Source organism: Eutrigla gurnardus, assembly GCF_963514095.1.
Source record: "Eutrigla gurnardus genome assembly, chromosome: 21".
NCBI lineage: Eukaryota > Metazoa > Chordata > Actinopteri > Perciformes > Triglidae > Eutrigla > Eutrigla gurnardus.
In genome coordinates this window covers 10,943,019-10,960,522 of record NC_139932.1, presented here as the reverse complement: position 1 = coordinate 10,960,522, position 17,504 = coordinate 10,943,019, and the positions used below count along the sequence as shown (strand labels likewise).

The 17,504-nt window shown below is 42.9% G+C and overlaps 1 protein-coding gene across 1 annotated transcript in view; it reads left to right on the top strand.

The window, feature by feature from the left end:
• The window catches only part of exoc4 (exocyst complex component 4), a 106,600-nt gene that overhangs the window by 14,678 nt on the left and 74,418 nt on the right, over window positions 1-17,504 (top strand). The window contains exons 9-10 of the mRNA XM_084039292.1: window positions 8,928-9,073; window positions 9,347-9,435. Of these exons, the coding sequence (XP_083895418.1) occupies window positions 8,928-9,073; window positions 9,347-9,435 (235 nt within the window). The remainder of the gene's footprint in view (window positions 1-8,927; window positions 9,074-9,346; window positions 9,436-17,504) is intronic.

Sequence of the window (17,504 nt, the reverse complement as noted above, 5' to 3'; positions counted from 1 at the left end):
CTTCCAACCAGCACTCGTCTTAAAACATTGATGTAATTCACCTTCTTTGATAGTAAATTAGTCAGTAGAGAAACTGGAGTGATGTGAGGGATGGCATTCAATCTGTCAGCAAGGAGTATCGAGAGGAAAGACAGGGGAGCATGATTGCTTGGGTTCGTTTTAGGTTCTTAAATTGGTGTGTATTTATGCTGGGTTCTCTTGCTCCCTGCTCCTGTTTGATTGGCTGAGTGGACGAGCAGCTGTTGAGCTGACCTATGTTGAATCTCGGAGGGAAGACTGTGGCGGTCGTTGCTCTCAAACGATCGGCGTGCGTGCGTGCGTGCGTGCGTGTGTGTGTGTGTGTGTATCCTCCTTCACTGGGAGTTGTGTGTAATGCTTAATTTATCACATTACTGAAGCATTTCTCATGTGTTTAACCACGTTTTAACTAGCATTAATTTGTTGAAGAGGATGAGGCGCTTCCTACTTAATTTTAACATGCATTTCACACCCATTCATGACTTAGAAGTACTTTATATATATCTTTTAGGGCCCTCTGAGAAAGTACAGCAGAATTTGTTTCCTACTTTCTCAGAGGACTGACCCGAATGCTTTGATTGTCACCACGGTGATCAATAGCAAAAACATTAATGTGTTTTTTTTTGTTCTTTTTTCTCTGCACGGGCCAGTGTTTTTACTGATCGTGAAAACTTGACAGAATGCCATCTCGTAGTTAAATCGAAAATTGAAAGCCCCATCTATTTCTAACTCGCACTCTACGGCTCGTCTGCTTCCAATAACTTGAGTTTTCACCAGCTGGCATGCATGGATTCCTAACTACAGTGTGTGTGTGAGCGTCGAGGTGTACGCACGTGCGTCTCCCAGGGTGTGATTGTGCATAGGCATGTGCTATAATTGCTCAGCGCGGTTATAGAAGGCATTAAGCCATTCCCCAGCACGCATTGGCATCACTGCCAACACCCAGTTGCCAGGGGCTTCACTCTCCCCTGTCACTGCGATGTTAGATAATGTAATCTCTTGATTAGAATACTCATTACGTGAAATGAGGTTTTCTTATTCACTCACTCGTGTTATTATTTCCTGACCGATTGTATCAATATGAAAGCCCCTCGTCCAGCCCACCCTCCCTCTTGCCATTTCTCTCATCTCTTGCTTGATCTCTAGCCTTTCTCTCCCTTTCCATTTCCCTTCTTCAGTCCTGCTGTCTGTGTATTACAGTCTCTCAATTTCCCAATACATTGCACATACCCCCCCCCTAACTTCCTTCTTCATCTCATTATCTTGCTTTCTTTTTCTCTGACAATTCCCACACTCCCGTTCACGTCCTTCGTTTAGCCCACTCTGTCTGTCTGTCTGTGGGTCGCATATCGGCAATGAGAGACATTAAATTCCTACCGCTCCCGCATCGGCTCTGTTAAATTTTATAGGATACTGAGTCCTGATCTCACGTCTGAAGACCCTCAAAGGTGCAGGAACCTACACAGCATTGGTCAAAATCTGCTTACGACCTTTGTTAGACCGTATCTACTGTAACTGCTAGACGTGATTGATTTAAAAGTGATGCTTTTACAATTGGAATGAAGGCTAGAACAGAAAGGAAATATCTTTTTCTCCCCTGTACATTTAAATCATTTGCGTCCCTGCCTGTCTTGCACCTCTTACTTATTGCAGCTCACATCTTTGACATGTACAGAAACCTCTAGGTAGGTGTCGTCCCCCCCCCCCTTCCAGAAGTGGAGATACCAGGTTGACCTTTCCACATGACATACCAGCAGACAGATGCAAGAGCCGACAGGAACACAGGGTGCACCCAGTTACAAGGCCTTGGCAGAGAAACGCCATTCGTCAATGTGCGACTGAGGCCCGCTAGGCTTAGAATGGGGAGGAAAATAAACACACTTTGAAAAGTCAGGATGATTGTAGTGGTTCTATCGATTATTCACACTATTATTGAATTTGCATTTCTAAGTGTACACCCCTGTATGCCTTTGCTACGCTCTACCTCTTTCCATGATTGCCTTTTCCCTTTTCCATCAGGAACGATCCCGTTGTTCAAAGCAGTCCGTTGTATCAAAGAAATCACAGTCGCTGGAATTTTTGTGTATCCATAAATGATTAATATGCTTGTCTTTCCTTTTAAAAACACAATATATTAGCATCTGACGGTCTCTCAGCCTGCCAAGTTTAATGTGATATAACTGTTAGTCAAAACAACATTAGGTGCCACAATGCACAAAATCCACAAGTTTTCTTTTGAATCATTAACAAGATGGAAGACACAATACGTTATCAGGTAATTGGGTAATGTGGTTCATAAAAGATCACAGTTCATAAACCGGCTCATGAATTCTTCATTAAGACCACCCAGTGGGAGTGTTATTTAATGTATGTTTGCCACAGAGTGTCTCCGGCTACTGACGTTCATCACCCTTTTGACCTTGTCGGCCGTTTTCAGTTTGAGGCGTGCTAGTTTGTTAATTAGCGCGGCATTTGCGCGTTCTGCGAGGATTTGTGGCCGGGTGACTGCTTGCCATGTCCGTTGTCCGCTCTGAGTGTGTGACCAGAGAACAAATCACTCTTTTAACGAGTGGCTTCCTCTCGGCAGACGAGGGAACTTTGAGCCTGCATTCAAATAGATGGATAGATGCTGGCTATCTGCCTCGTGAGGGAACTGATTTGAAAACGTCACCAGAGAAGTGAAACTCTGTATAAACATTTTCAGTGTAGCTGGAGATAAGAAGGCGTGCGACAGGGGTTGAGCTTTTTTCGATACCGGCTCAAAATATAGAGTAAAAAAAACAACAAACTTTGATAAAATTGACGTGTACGTGCCTGTGTCTGCTTTAGAATACGCTTGGCGACACTAAACAGTACATTTTCTCTCTTTGGTCCAGTGATTTTTTTTATTCTTTCAGTATATATTTAACATATTGCTTCCATCCATTTCAAACAGAAACTTCTAATATTCTTTCCTGTTTTTATGTATTTCTGATCACGTTCTTCCTCCCCTCTCTCTCTTTTTTTATATATTACAAAGACCCATAGCATTTTGCACCTCTGCAGCTCAGAGGGAGAGCCAGTCATGCTCCAATCGGAATATCGGTGGTTCGATTCCCAGCTCCTCCAGTCCCCGAAGGCTGTGCGATCGGTGTGTGAATGGTTTCGATTCGATCCTGATCCTCTTCCATCAGCGTATGGATGTGTGTGAATGGGTGAATGTAGTGTAAAGCCCCTCACGTGGTCAAAAAGACGAGAAAAGCAGTTCCGTAGCTTAATTTAAGCTCGCTTAATAAATGAATCCTCTCGTTGCTGTGGAAGACAAATATATATAAAACGTACAAGTGGGTTAAATATGCGGCGCCTTCCCTCGACTCATCAACGGAGTGAAAACGAGGTGAATTGAGCTGCCAGAGAGCAGCCAGAAGACAATGATCTCTTTTAATTAGATATGAAGCATAGACATGGCTACGTTGTTCTCGCCTCAACATTTTAATCAATGTGTCACCTTTCTTCTGCCTTCCACGGCGCTGTCATATTTACATATCGCTGGAGCGCAGTGAAGTCTACCATCTCTATGGCAAACCCCCCCCCACATCCCCCATCCCATATATATTTACTACATCAAAATCACTGGAGACTTTAATCAACTGCTCATGTATGTTTTTGCAATCATTTCCTTGACTTGTAGATAGACTTTATAGTTACACCGTGTTGCAAAAAGGGTTGTCGTGTACAGAATAAACAGTGCTCTGTCACAGCAGCATAGTCACACACTCCTAGAGATACATGGTGCTGTTCATATTACATTTAAAGCCATGCGTAACATTATTTACTAGTTAGAATTAAAATAATTCAATAGATAAGGGCTATTCACTACAGTCTCATTGAGCAACAAAATAGAAAACTGACTTGACTTTTCCGTAATGGTAAAAATTCATTCACAATTAAAACCATTTTAGTTAATTGTCATTGTCAGTTGTCAGTTTTGCTATTCAAATCAAATAAATGTTAATTATTGCCCCTTTCAACACATTCACTGCTAATTTGTGTATCACTGAAAAAAAGTAAGTAAAGTAAATCACAATTTCTCAGTATACTCAATATTCTGGATAGTATCCATAGAAACACCCCTCGACACTGTAAAACGTTTGTATTATTCTTTTTCTCTCTTTGTTTCAAACAATAAATGCAGAAAAAAATGTTCCACGTTAAAAAAAAAAAACATGTTGGGGACACGTCAAGGACACAGAGGAATGAAATGGCTTTTAGTGAACGGGCCGGCACATCCTCCTTCTTTCGTCAACAAGATAGCCTTCAGAAGATTGACTGGATGCGGTTCGCTCCAGGTGGGAACCCCCCTCTGGTTAGCGGTGGTTCAGTTCTGTGGGAGCAGTTGTGGCCAGAGCTCTGTCAGAAGTTGTGAAGGTTATTGAAGTTGCTGGAACACAATCAATACAGGGTGTATAAATAACACTTTCTCCGTCGGCCAAGGACACTTCGGGCTTTAACTTCAAGCTCGTAGCGAGAGATATCGGTCAATATGTTTTGTGACAAGACACCAGCCGAGGGATTTAATGGGAAAACAGCCGATTTCAATAAAGCCTTGAGAAAGCGTTGAGATTGTTCTCTCGGCCGCTTTTAAGACGTCTTAATAAGAAAGGGTGGAAGCGAGAAAAGGGGAAATGAAGTGATATTTAGTTCTTCAATTTTGGCCAATTGTCTGACAGGTTCTTCCAACGACAAGTGCCCACCTGCAACGCTTCAACTGATGCTCTCTTAATTGCTGGGTGTTAGGGCCTTAATGAACAGAATGGAGGATGAGTGAGGTGCGACGTCGGGGCATTCGGTTCGGAAGAAAATAAGCGGAATGCTGGTAATGAATTGCAAAGGCGGACTTGGATGAATTTTCTTTCTTTTCTTTTTTTTAATGGAACTTAGCACTCAGTGGAGTGATTAAAGTTTGGGACGAAACCAAAGGCACTCAAGTGCCAAACAAGTTTGGTTGACAGAACTACATTTGTGATGGAAATGATTGTCCTTGTTAGGGGGGGCACTTGATAGAGGTGTGAGTTTTGCATGAACGCCCACTCTGCTTAGTATCTGGCGTTTTGCCTGATGTCTGACATGTGTACATGCAACCCTTTTTCATCCATTGTCTCACAGATTCACACATTAATATGTATTTTTTTATGGATTCAGCCGATTAATGGCCTCGTCTCCTTACAGCACAAGTTCATCGATGCTGTTTTGGCTGATTCATTTAGATCCATCTACATCGTAGAAGATGCTGAGAGGATGCTTTGATATTCAAGCACCAGAGAACAAAGAAGGAAATGTGCAAAGAGACTTTGTTTCCATCTGGTCCTACCTGTCCTATCATTTGTCTTCCTCTGATAGCGGTGCCATTTACGTCAGGCGTTACCGATGCTTCAGGCTCTTACTTTAATTAGATGTGGCTCCCATTCGGAACTGGGCTCCTGGGGCCATCGCTAATTAATATTGTCGACCACTGAATTTGTTTGTTTTGGTCACTTGCCTATCTGGGTTTTGCATTGATGTGATGCTCTGGTCACTGATGGAACTCTTTGTTTTGTCTTTGCCTTTTGTATCACCCAATGTCTCCTTATTACCGTTTTTCTAATGTCATCATTTGGTCACTCTTATATCTTTGCAACACAATTCCCTCTATTTTTCCCCTCTTGTTTTTTAATCCAATTCCTTTGACTAATTCCTGTTTTTTCTGTTGTCCTTTTTCTTTGCCACTTTGCTAGTGTGCCCGACTGATGAGCTGGTCATACACAGGTGACAGTAATAGGAGGTTGGCTTCTTTGTATGCATGAGTAGCGGCAATTTTAATGAGATTTCACATGCTTGACCCGATGGGTAAGAGGACGGAAGAAGGAAGAAAGGGAGATTGTCTTATGGACACAAGTGCAGTACATGCAGGGTCATGTAAGTCATTGTGAAAAGGAAGCGAGTGCTCCGTTGTTTTATGAGTGAACAGCAGATGAGCACAATCTTCCGTAGACAGGAGGGATGACATTTGTGTCAAACGGAAAAAAGAGAGGAAGGCTTTGCTACAAAGTTGTGTCCGTATGAATGCAGTTACAGCGCATCATTACAGTACATTAAGCTTTACTGGTGGGAGACTGTCGCCACCCAAAACACCACCTGTAAAGTTTCCTTTTAATGGTGCAACATTTAGGAGAACACCAGCCACCTGAGATTAATCATCCTCAAACTCTGCGTTAAATAGGGATTGTGACTTTGCATGCATGGCTTCCTGCTAAATTTGGAAGCACCAAATGCTAAGCAACAGTAGGTTGTGCCTTGTTTATATTGAACAGGTGCATGGGGAGAGTAGTGTGGATGATTGCAGCTCACTTGGAACATGTGTCGATAGTTGTTTGCTCAAATTAAGCCCTCTTTGAATGTACTTGAATAGAGTAGTTGAGAGGTGGAGGCGACGTTGACTCACAAATATATAGTAGTGCAAATGTTAACTTAAAGGTGTTCCCGAGAACAACGTGACTTCAAGTGAATAAGATGCTGCTGTGATGCCAATTGTAATTATACAACTTTGTCGTTTATAAAAGAGAAACTTATCGAGGCAGCTTGTAAATTTGAGGCGACGTTCACAAATCTTGTTTCTCTCCACTCAAGTCTTGTGCCCTTGCCAGAAGTAGAGATGTCGGGAAACCAGCGCTGTTTTTCATAAACGTCACTTAGGGTTGTTAAATGAGTACCACCTGGTTATTTAACTCGTGTTCTCTCTTTGTCTTCCTTATTTTTCCTCTCCCCATTCCCATTTTCTCTTTAGCATTCCGTTCAGTGTTCATTCGACTCCTCTAATCCTTTGCTCTTTCTATTCTCCACAACTGCACCTTTATCTCTTGTCCCGCGTTACTTTTCTGTCTCCACATCCCTCTCTTCCGCTATCTTTCCCTCTGTCCTAGCAGTCCAGTTAATTGCCTCCAAAGTTCACTCTGTCTCTGGGCTAATGCAATTTAAGTAGGGTCGGAGCCCCTTCATCAGCCCAGTGCTGGCATTTCATTAAGTCTACTTGGGCGTTAGCATGCAAGCAAGTGGGGGTTTCGCTCCATCAGCTCATCATTAGTAATTAATACACTGATAGGATTAGCCGCGGCGTGAGGCTAGTGGCGAGAGGAGGCCCTGGCGTTGCCAGTTGGAGAGGGGGCGTGTGTGCGGTGGCCTCCGGTGCTGCCTGTGATGTGGGGAAGTACGCTACAGAGTAATTACATGTGCGTTGGAAGATATGGTGCATTTGTTGAACTTGCATATTTCCATGTGCGATCAGCTGTTATGACATCGGACTCATTGAGCCTTAAATCACAACAGTTTTAAGTTACAATCGTGCATTTTTATCTCTTTTATTAACCCTCTGAATGAATCACACTCAAAATGATTCAGAATGATTAAAAACAAATAAATTATGGTACCAGTTTGTGCATTATTTGTTTCATGGCTGTACACATGCACATCCATGTGTGTGCACATCGACACACGCATGTGAAGTCTTTCCCGTGCACGGCGGAGGGAGCTCTCCGCGGCGTTAATTACATCATTATGGTCGGGATGGATCTCCATCTGCTTGGCCATTACTCCTGTCCCATTCTGGGCTGACCCACACTGCGTCTCCGAATTAGACACACACGGGCTAAATGGCCCTGCTAAATTATGAAGCTATTCGATATGGGAGGCTATTTTAGAACGTATGCGCGCGCGGAGGGAGGAACGAAGAACGGCGAGGGAGAAAGGGGAACGATGAAATGCGGTAGACGAGGCAAGGGAGAGAAAATAGAATTGAGACATGATGAAACACTGAGGGGTTTTGAAAAATGAGAGCCAGTGAAAGCAACATATGATCGAGGAGAGGAAGTTAACTTTCTCTGTCTGGCCACAGCCTCGATGTGATTGTCGTCAGCTATTGTTAGAAGTCGATAAGATTTTTATGAAGCATGATAAGACGTTGATGGATTTCGCCATGGATCATGTCGACAGATCTGGGGAAATGGTCGACGGAAATTTTTACAGAGAAAAAGGGACCCAGTCATGACGGTGGGCTTCATCCCTCTCAAAGTTTGGATTTAAAGAGACACCGCATAGAGAGTTAGGTTCAGTGTGTTAATAAGAATTATGATCCAGGTGTTTCAATCACACACAGCACCGAAAATCAGTTTTTACTATTCCATTTTTTTTAACATGACCGAGTGTGACTCGTGTTTTAGCCATGTTTTGAAGTGAGGTCAGCAAAGAGAGAGCATAACCTGATGGTTAATGTATGTAAATGTGGTTATTTTTCTTGTTACTACTCTAGAAGTAGACCTGCTGCATAAAGGCCTTCCGGGTCGCAAAAAGGTACTCATGAATACATTGATAAGTGAACAGAGCAGTCAGGCGGGGGTGGGAGCTTTAGCGTCATTAATAAGCTTGAGTACTCCGTGTTACATAAGGTATAACAATGATAGGAAGATAGTGTAATAAGAGGAAGCATATTAATGTGTTAAATTCAGGACTAAGTAAGTAGCTTTAGTGAACGACGCTGTGTTTGACAGTTGAGATTGATGCTTTGTAGTTTTTTTTATGATTTTTCCTTAAAAAAATCACATCAAGTGTCCGTGGACCTTTTACGAGTGACTTTGTGATATTCCATTAGACCTACTGGACCGTGACTCATCTGTTTTTGCAGCTTGAAAGCAAAGTGTCACCAACATAGAGGAGCTAAATGTTAAAAGCATACATACTTTTTTATATAGTACATAAAATATATTTATCATGTCCCCTTGTAATTGTAAAAAACAACAGCCGTTTAAAATGCATGGAAAGATGTTGAGGCTGGAGGACAGTCTCCCATAAAGATTCTGCTTTTTTGCTTTTGACCCATTAGTGCTCTGTTTGTTGTTTAGGTTCTGCTCATGGAGTATCTGGACGTGAAGAACAGCCGCAGTGCCACGGAGCCGTCTAATCAACTCTCTTACGCCAGCACTGGCAGTGAGTTTGCTGCCTTTTTCGCGAAGAAAAAACCACAACGTGCTAAGCAGTCGCTCTTCAAGTAAGGATCGCACCCTTTGCTCTCTGCCTTGTGTTAGACCAAAAATACAAGAATAAAAATGACCCTACATATAAGAGAAGTCAAAAATTGAAATATCACAAAAGACTAAAAACATATTTAAGCGCACTTAATAAAGAATAAAAGCTGAATTGACTTGACTTGTATGTTTGACCTCAAGCCATTGCACAGTTCTTTTTTTTGTTTCCTGTTAACATTGTGTGTTGTACTGTTGTAGCCTGTGCCCACGTGTTGAACCTTTTATGTATCTTGCAGGTTTGAATCATCTTCCCATGCCATTAGCATGAGTGCCTACTTGAGAGAGCAGAGGCGTGAACTCTACAGCAAGAGTGGAGAATTACAAGGTGAGGAGGGGGAAGAGGGATGAACGGAGAAACGGGGGGATGAGTGTGGGTTGAGGAAGACTCCCGAACAGCTGGATGGGGAGACGTGAAGTGAAGAAGAGGGATAGTGAGATGAACGAAGGGAAAGCAAGATGACGGAGCGGAAGGTGTGAAAAGTATTGATGGAAAAGTGTAAAAAAGGGAAAGGCAAATCTGGCAGAGAAGGAGGAATACATTGTGTGTTGGAGAAAGCAGGGAAGGAAAGAGCAAATGAAACCCAGAGCGAAGGTTGAGGTCGGGTGGAAGGATGGAAAGAGGGAGGGAAGGAACCGAGTAAGAAAAAAGTAGTGACCTTCTAGCTTGCTTAACAAGCAGAAATAATGGGTAAGAGCAGATAGATAAATGAGTAGAGAGATCATGAAAAGATGGCAAACGTGTGTGTGTGTGTGTGTTGCCTTGAGTGGCAACAGGATAGAGAGAAGGTGGAGGGGAGGCGAGGGTGATTTGGTCATGTGTGACTAAGATGGAGGCAGGGGTGTGGAAGGATCAAGCCGGAGAGTGATGGAGGGATTTGGGAAGATGGAGAGGTGGAATGAGAGCACGACGGAGCAGTATAACAAAAAGTGGAGACGGGGAAGGGCATGTCGCAGGTCGAGAAGTTACACTCGGGGAAATAAAAAAAAAAAATAGGCAGACAACGGGATGGTGGAGAGGAAAACGGCGATAGAGATGGAGATTGACGAGAGGCAGGGAGACGAGTGACTTTGCAGAATCCGCCTACAAGGAGAGGCCTTGAAAACCTCGCACACACACACACACACACACATGCACGCGCACACACAATAGCACAGCGAGTGAGCTGCCCAGCCAGACCCTGGAGAGTCTACGCTGTTCCACGGCTCCCACTTCTTCTGTTTCTCTCTTTGCTCACTCTTTCTCTGCCTATGACCTTGAGGTTTCAATCAGCAGTGCCTGACAGAGCTGTTTGTCTGCTGCTATTCCTTTTTTTATTTATTTCCCCACACCGAGCTCCGATTGACATTGTCTGGATGAAATAGAAAAGGTAGGAGATGGAGTGAGACAATAACATCGAGGCACTTTTAATCTGTAGAGACTCCATAACACATAGATAAACGATCCTTTGACGATAACTGCAAAACTAATTATGAATATTCAGGCTCACCTGTTTACATAATGTAGTATTAATTAGGCTTCTCTTGGTATTTATCTTAAAAGTAAGCGTAGGACTGACTCTACGAGGCGTTTTAATGCGGCGTGTAGTTCTGCCACTCATACAGTAGCTAGTCTGTAATTGTATGCAGAAGCGTACTCCCTCCGCTCCCCCCGGCACCAAAAAGAACAGCATTGATTAACTGTGGATAAAGGAAAAGCCCCAAATGGTCTTCAAATAACAGCTCACTTTTTTTTTCTTCTTCTCCCATCTGTCGGCGCCCCAGAAAGAAAGGGAGGGGGGGGGGAATATATATTTTTTTGACTGGCTGAATGCCTCGGAGCGTTTATAAGAAGATGAGATTTCTCTGGGCTTTCATTTCACCTGTCACAATGCGTAGCGCCGGCCACAAGCCCGGGCCGGGGCCTGAATGGCTCCGAAGAGATTGAAGGAGTAAGAAATCATTTAGAAAGTGAAATAAGTCGACTGTGATGGAGGGAGAAGAACGAGAGGAAGAGGAAGGTTAAAAGTCATTGTTTTCATCAGGGTCCAGCGAAGAAGCCATTAAGAGATTTCTGAAGGAAGAAATTAGAAAAATATGTATTGAGACGCGGTGTGGAAAGGGAATTTCTCTCCCTCTCTCTCTCTCTCTTCAAATTAAACTTACTGTAGGGAAAGAGGGAGCGGGAAAAGAGTTAGAAATAGAGATTGAGTTGATGAGTTCTTCTGGCTGTGGGATTACTCAACACTTAAAGCTTAGTCATGTGTGTCTTAGTCTCTCTACTTGGAGTTTCCTAAACTCTTTTTTTTCCTCAACGGTCTGCTTCAAGTCAATATAGTTATTAACTCAGATGCTCACCAACACAGCCTTGGAAATAAGAGTTTGATTGCTCGTTTTAAATCCAGCTATGCACTGTTGACAACAGAAGAAAAATGGTCATGCACTAAATACAAGTACAAAGTCAGAAGTACAGATGCCGCTGCGGTATTTGCAGATGCTGCTGCACTATTTTCTGCATTTTTGTGAGGGAAACTACGTGCTGATATCAATGAAATGTTCATGTCTGAGAGGTTACAGTGTGGCACACGTCTTTGTTCAGTTCCCCCCATCTTTAAGTAAGAATCAGGCCCAGCGGTGGCTCGTATAGAATGTGATTTTGTAACCCATCCAGAGTCGCGTATCTCTAATGGGTTTAAAATTAATCTGTAATATCTGTAATTTATGTCTCTTGAGTGTTGTAAGGACTCGCCATATATCATTACACACAGGCAGACAGCTACACGGGCACACACTCACATGCCTCGCATACACATGCAAACACACAGGGGGACTTAATTGCTTGCCTTCTCCATCGAAGCACGTCTCGTACGCTTCAATTAATCCGATGCTTCATCTAAAGACTTTATTACAGCTCCATATGTGGCCACATCTGGATCATGCATTTGGAACGTATGTAGCGAGACCGCCAGCCAGAGCATGTGTATAAAGTGTTCCATATATACAGCAGATCCTCAGCTGTCCGTCTCAGAGTGTTTGTATCCTTGGCGAACCCCACTACTCCAGAATCACAGAAACCCCATCAAGATTCAATCGCACTCTCAATGAATAAATTATGAAAATAACAATTGTCCAGCTATGGATGTGTTGCCGCGCCCCCATATCCCTCCGCCAGCCTCACCCAAACACCAGACTTTTACATCCCCTGCTCTTTTATTAGCTGTCTATCATATGTGTGTGAACGCAGCCAAGTATCCCAGTGGTCATCTGGAAGGTGAAGTGTGAATACATACCAATAACCGTGCTGCGTTGGTAATGCATTTACAGCCTTTTTTTATGGTATTGCAATGTGTCGTGGCCATTCATTGGGGTTTGTGCGATATTGCCTTGCCCCAGGGCACCCCCCCCCCCCCCACCCATCCGTACGTTATAGCTGTCCACAAAGCCTCGGATACATGCGTAAACAAACATACACACTCCCACCCTTTCACTGCAATCACATACATATACTCCCATTCCCAACTCTTTCCCACCTCTGACCTCACTCCACTCCGAAGGTGTATTTGTAATCAACTCGATTCCAAATCTATTTCACACGTTCCCTTTTGATATTCAAATGGCTTGTTCACAGGGCGTCCAGGCAGACAAAAAGAACGGCCTTGCCGAGTCCCCCCTACAATATAGATACAAACAGCTCTCTATCTCTCTGCCCACACCTTTTCTACATAAAGCTCAGTCTTAAAGCTTGTGCTGTATTAGGGGCTTCTTGTTTATGTATAATAGCATCATGTTTCCCATGAGAGGGGGAGGGATGGGGAGCGGGGAGAGGAGGAGGAGGAGGAGGAGGAGGAGAGCGGCTGCTAGGGGGCGACCAGAAGTGGTGTTCCTTGTCAGGTTGATTTGTGATTTGTTGGGGGGGGGGGGGGGGAGGGTGCAAATGGAAAAATGTCTAGTGGGAGACATGGGTGGAGGTGATGGTAGGTGGGATATCAGGGGTGGGGCTAGCAGATGTTGATAGCCACGTGTTCACAGAAGTGTATGTGGAAACAGCATGTTCCTGCCAAGTGATGTGTGATGTTCCACACTTTGGAAAATTATTTTTCTTTTTCCTTTTTTGCTGGTGGAACGAATTATGTTAAATTATTATGGGAATTATGGGAAAATCTGTTTTCTGAAAAATGTGGATAATTCAGCATGGTGATGGGGTCATTAGAGGCAGCTTTGAAGAGACGCATCATCTTCACCGACTGCCCCCTGAAATCAGCAGACAACCGTTTTTTTTTTTCATTTTGATAGCTGCTCCAGAAAACCAGCAAAGCAATTTTCGGGTCTAACCTCGTCGTACGCCAAGATACCAAGATATCGCTTCCAGATGAGTTCCTCACTCTCTTCGCCGTGCCTTTTTCAATTATTCTCTTTTCCAATAATTTATTCTCTTCGTTTGTTGTCGGAATTCAAATGTTCACTCATCTTGGAGTCAATACTTGACTTCCAGTGACCTTGCAATTAGGATTTATCATATTCATAAACGAGCCTGAGATGGAACGGCGAAAAAGTCGATGATTATTATGGGATTATGTCACGCTCCTCTCTTGCTCTTTGCTACTCAGAGATTGACATTTGTTTTTTATTTTGCGTGCATGTGTAGATGTCTCGTGACGGATCATGGGTAAATGAAAGCAAGCCAATGTGTTGAATGTTGATATGGATATTATTTGTCTAATTTAGAATATGTCATCTCAAAGAACGTCTATATAAAATGCACACTAGCACCACGACTCTGTGCTTGGTTGTTGTGTGTGAGCAAACAGTATTTCACTTACTACGGGAGTCCTTTTAACTGATTTATCCTTTTAGTCCTCGGGTCATTCTAAACTCTAAATTGCAGCTTATTTCCCAAAAGATGAAATAAAAGACAATAAGCTTATGTCTCTTTTCCAAAACTTTGTGCAAGGCAGACAAAAATCACATAAAGGAAAAACGTCTTCTCTATATCCAGAATATCATCAGGTTACAGTTTGAAAGGTGTCGTTTAATTGACCATTATTTCGAGTGTAGCATTACCCTCAAAGCTGAGTGATGATGAAAAGGTAACTGTCACATCACCGGCTGACGAGGACTTTCATAGTGGCCAGATGTGGGCGTGTATGTACGCTACATGAAGTATGCATGCCAAGCAATGTCATATGTGACATGTCCGACATGCTGTAATTGAATAACCTATACTTGAGTTCTGTAGCCTGCAGGAATGCCATTAGAACATGACATGTTTCCCCTCTTGCTCCTGCGCCAGGCCTTTTATGAATCACATTGTTCCAGCTAGCGACGTAACCGGGTTTGTAGATAAAAATATGCAAGGTACCTCTGTTACCTGACAGGCTATTACTGTGAAAAGCCTTTATTTGTGTTCAGCATTAAAGCAAATATGGAGCAGCTCTGCATATTGTGGAAAACGGGCACACACTGCTGCAGGTGTGCTAGCTTTCAGTATCTTATTTTGTGTGAGCTTGGGCTCATCGTCTTTAATTTGCTTGTACATAGATTTCAACAAGGTTGATTTGTTAAAACATTAGAGATATGATTCCCTTCCCCTCCTCTTCCAAGACGAGCGCAGATATAAATGCAGTGTTGGGTTTTCGTCTGCCGTGGGACTATTGATTGGATTACAGCAGCTCTGGTGCTGAAATTAGAGCGGAGCGTGGAGACAGTGTGGAAAATGCACTGTGGCTTGTAATAATGATATCAGCTTTTTATCGTCTTCTACCTCACCGAGCACCTGCTTAGAAAACTGGAAGACAGAAGTGTGATAATGGAGAAGACGTGGCGGGCTGTTATTTGGACTCAAATTCAATGGGCTCTAATTGGCATGAAAGTTTTAAAACAGTCTTTGCAGAAGCATCAAAATGAAAAAGCATACAGTAAAATGAATATTAACACACTCATTATCTTAAGTCGTCCACTTCTAGACAAAATGCGAATTATGGAAACACAAGCCAGCAACACCTGCTGGAGCCCAGGAGTGAAACTGGATGTCAAGCAGAATTACCCCTACATCCACATTAGAGGCTGCCTGCGTGTCTCCGTGAGTTATTCCGTCCGTGCCTTGATGGCCTTGAAACTAAAATAGTGGAGAAAAGAGAAAGCCCCAGATACGGTCGATGTCTCCAGCCTGTCAGAGAGCATGTTGTCACATAATCAAAAGTGAAAACTTTTCAGGAAGAAAAGTCTTTATCTCACTCAGACTTTCTGAGATTAAACATAAATATGGCTAAAGTGAGAGTTCTGAGACTTCAGACCCTGGCGAGGTGACGCAGAGATAAGGCAGACAGTAAGCGGAAGTGGGAAGAATAGAAATGACGGGGGGGGGGATGCAGAGGACAACAGAAGGAGAATAGAACAGGGTTGTAATAGTTTACACAGCGCAGACATTTAATCAGAGAGGAAGAGCTCGGTGTATCTTCCCAACCTGAGGCCAATTTTAATCAGCATTGGTGTTGTCATTATTGGCGGCTTTGACTGTCACCTCTGTGTTTACTTTTAATCTCAGACCTGCTGATTGGAGAAGATGGAGGGATGAACAAATGGAAAAGGGAGAGGATGAGGGATGGAAGGGTGGCAGGTGGGACATGAGGCTGTAGACACCTTCACTAGACAGATAAACACTCACCTCGGACTTTCCCAGCATGCAACAGGTTCTTGTGGTTAAGACGAGGGTGTGCTATGTGCTGTCACATTCCCTGCTGGGTCCAATCAAAGATGTGATGACAATTGACTTTCTGGCCGGTCGTCTTTCTTCCACTCACACTTCCACTGACATGTACAAATGTAATTCTTTATTGTGGTTGACGGATTTAAGAGACCGTGGCAGAAAAGAGTGTTTTTAAACCCTTGATGATTGGATGCTGGTTTTCTATGCTATATACAGTTATCAGAAACCTTATATTTCCTTCTGGTGAGGTATGGAAATTATTATTTTTTTAATCTTTTTTTATGCTAGTGGGCGGCAATGACGATCTGTTGGTCTTCGGTTGGTCAGTCGGTTGGTTGGTTGGTCAACTTCTTTGATCCAGATTGAAGCAACTCAAAAACACCTCAAATGCAAGGTCCAACGAAGATGAAAACGTGGGTTTTTCTTCAGACTTGAAATAAACACACTTTCCTCGCATTTAGCTCCAAGCACTACTGTGAAAAAGTAAAGCGCTGCTAGCATGGCTGTCAAATCTTGCCTTGCTTCTGTGAAAATGAAAACCTTGATTGTGTTACCAACTTCTCCTACTACTACTTAAAAAGACTATTTTCCAACTTTGCCACCACTTTCCAACAGATAGAAGTCTTTGCTGATGTCTGAAACACAAACAGCGTGCATGTCCAGCTGTTGATAAGGTTTCTCACCCCACACAAATCGTTCCTCACTTGCGACGACGTTTCCTTGTGTCTGACACTCTGCACAATTAATATTCATCCTGCTTCTGGAGTGCATTGTTGACATACCGCCACCGACAGATGTGCATTCATTAAACTCAGGACCACAGAGACACATTGTGTGCCACAGTGAGGCTTTAAATAATTAATCCAACTCAATTTACACCTGAATTTATTTATGCTATTATTTATTTATACCGTTTATTCTCGGCTAAGGAATGGATTTGGTGTTCTGGTTGGTGGATGCCGACTCATCAAATTAATTTTAATAATAGAAGGCTCTCATTAAGACCCAATCAGACATGAAGACAGTCTGAGTGGAATGGGATGCCTGGAATTGACCAGAGAGTCATACATTATTGATACGGAAATAGTTCTCATTAGATCAGGTTTCAATCCTGTGACTACGGAGCCGACCGCCAATCTGAGTTATCCACAAAGAATATTACCTGAATTGATCACTCTCAAACTAATTTTCATAGGGTAACATACGGAGTAATGAGGCCATTGAGGTTGAAAATTGGATTATTATATATCTTGCTTGCTGTTTGCACAATTTAGCATGAAACGTGCGGCGCTGGCTAACGGTCGCAATCAAAGGAAGCCTCACTCTCCTTTTTTATAGGCCTCCAATTGCTGTACACACTTTGGAGAGGGGCAGAAATGGCGGAATCCACATTTTTTGAAATTTAAACTTTTGTGAGCCTGCGTTGTGTGCGTGTGGGACATTATTATGTTTATAACACAAACCTAGCTTGGCACACTGGCTGTAAATGAGAGATTTTTATTGTGATTACTTGCATGCATGGCTAAGCCTATTGTATTCAGACATGAACACACACAGCTTACACATAATAAAGAATGTTATATATTTGGTAGTACATATAAACGCCCTCAAACAGGGAATCTTTGGAGTATTTGGACAACCGTCTGTCCTTTTTTTTCTCCATACAGGCACACCAATTTAGATTGAGGACACAAAACAGATTCAGACCACTT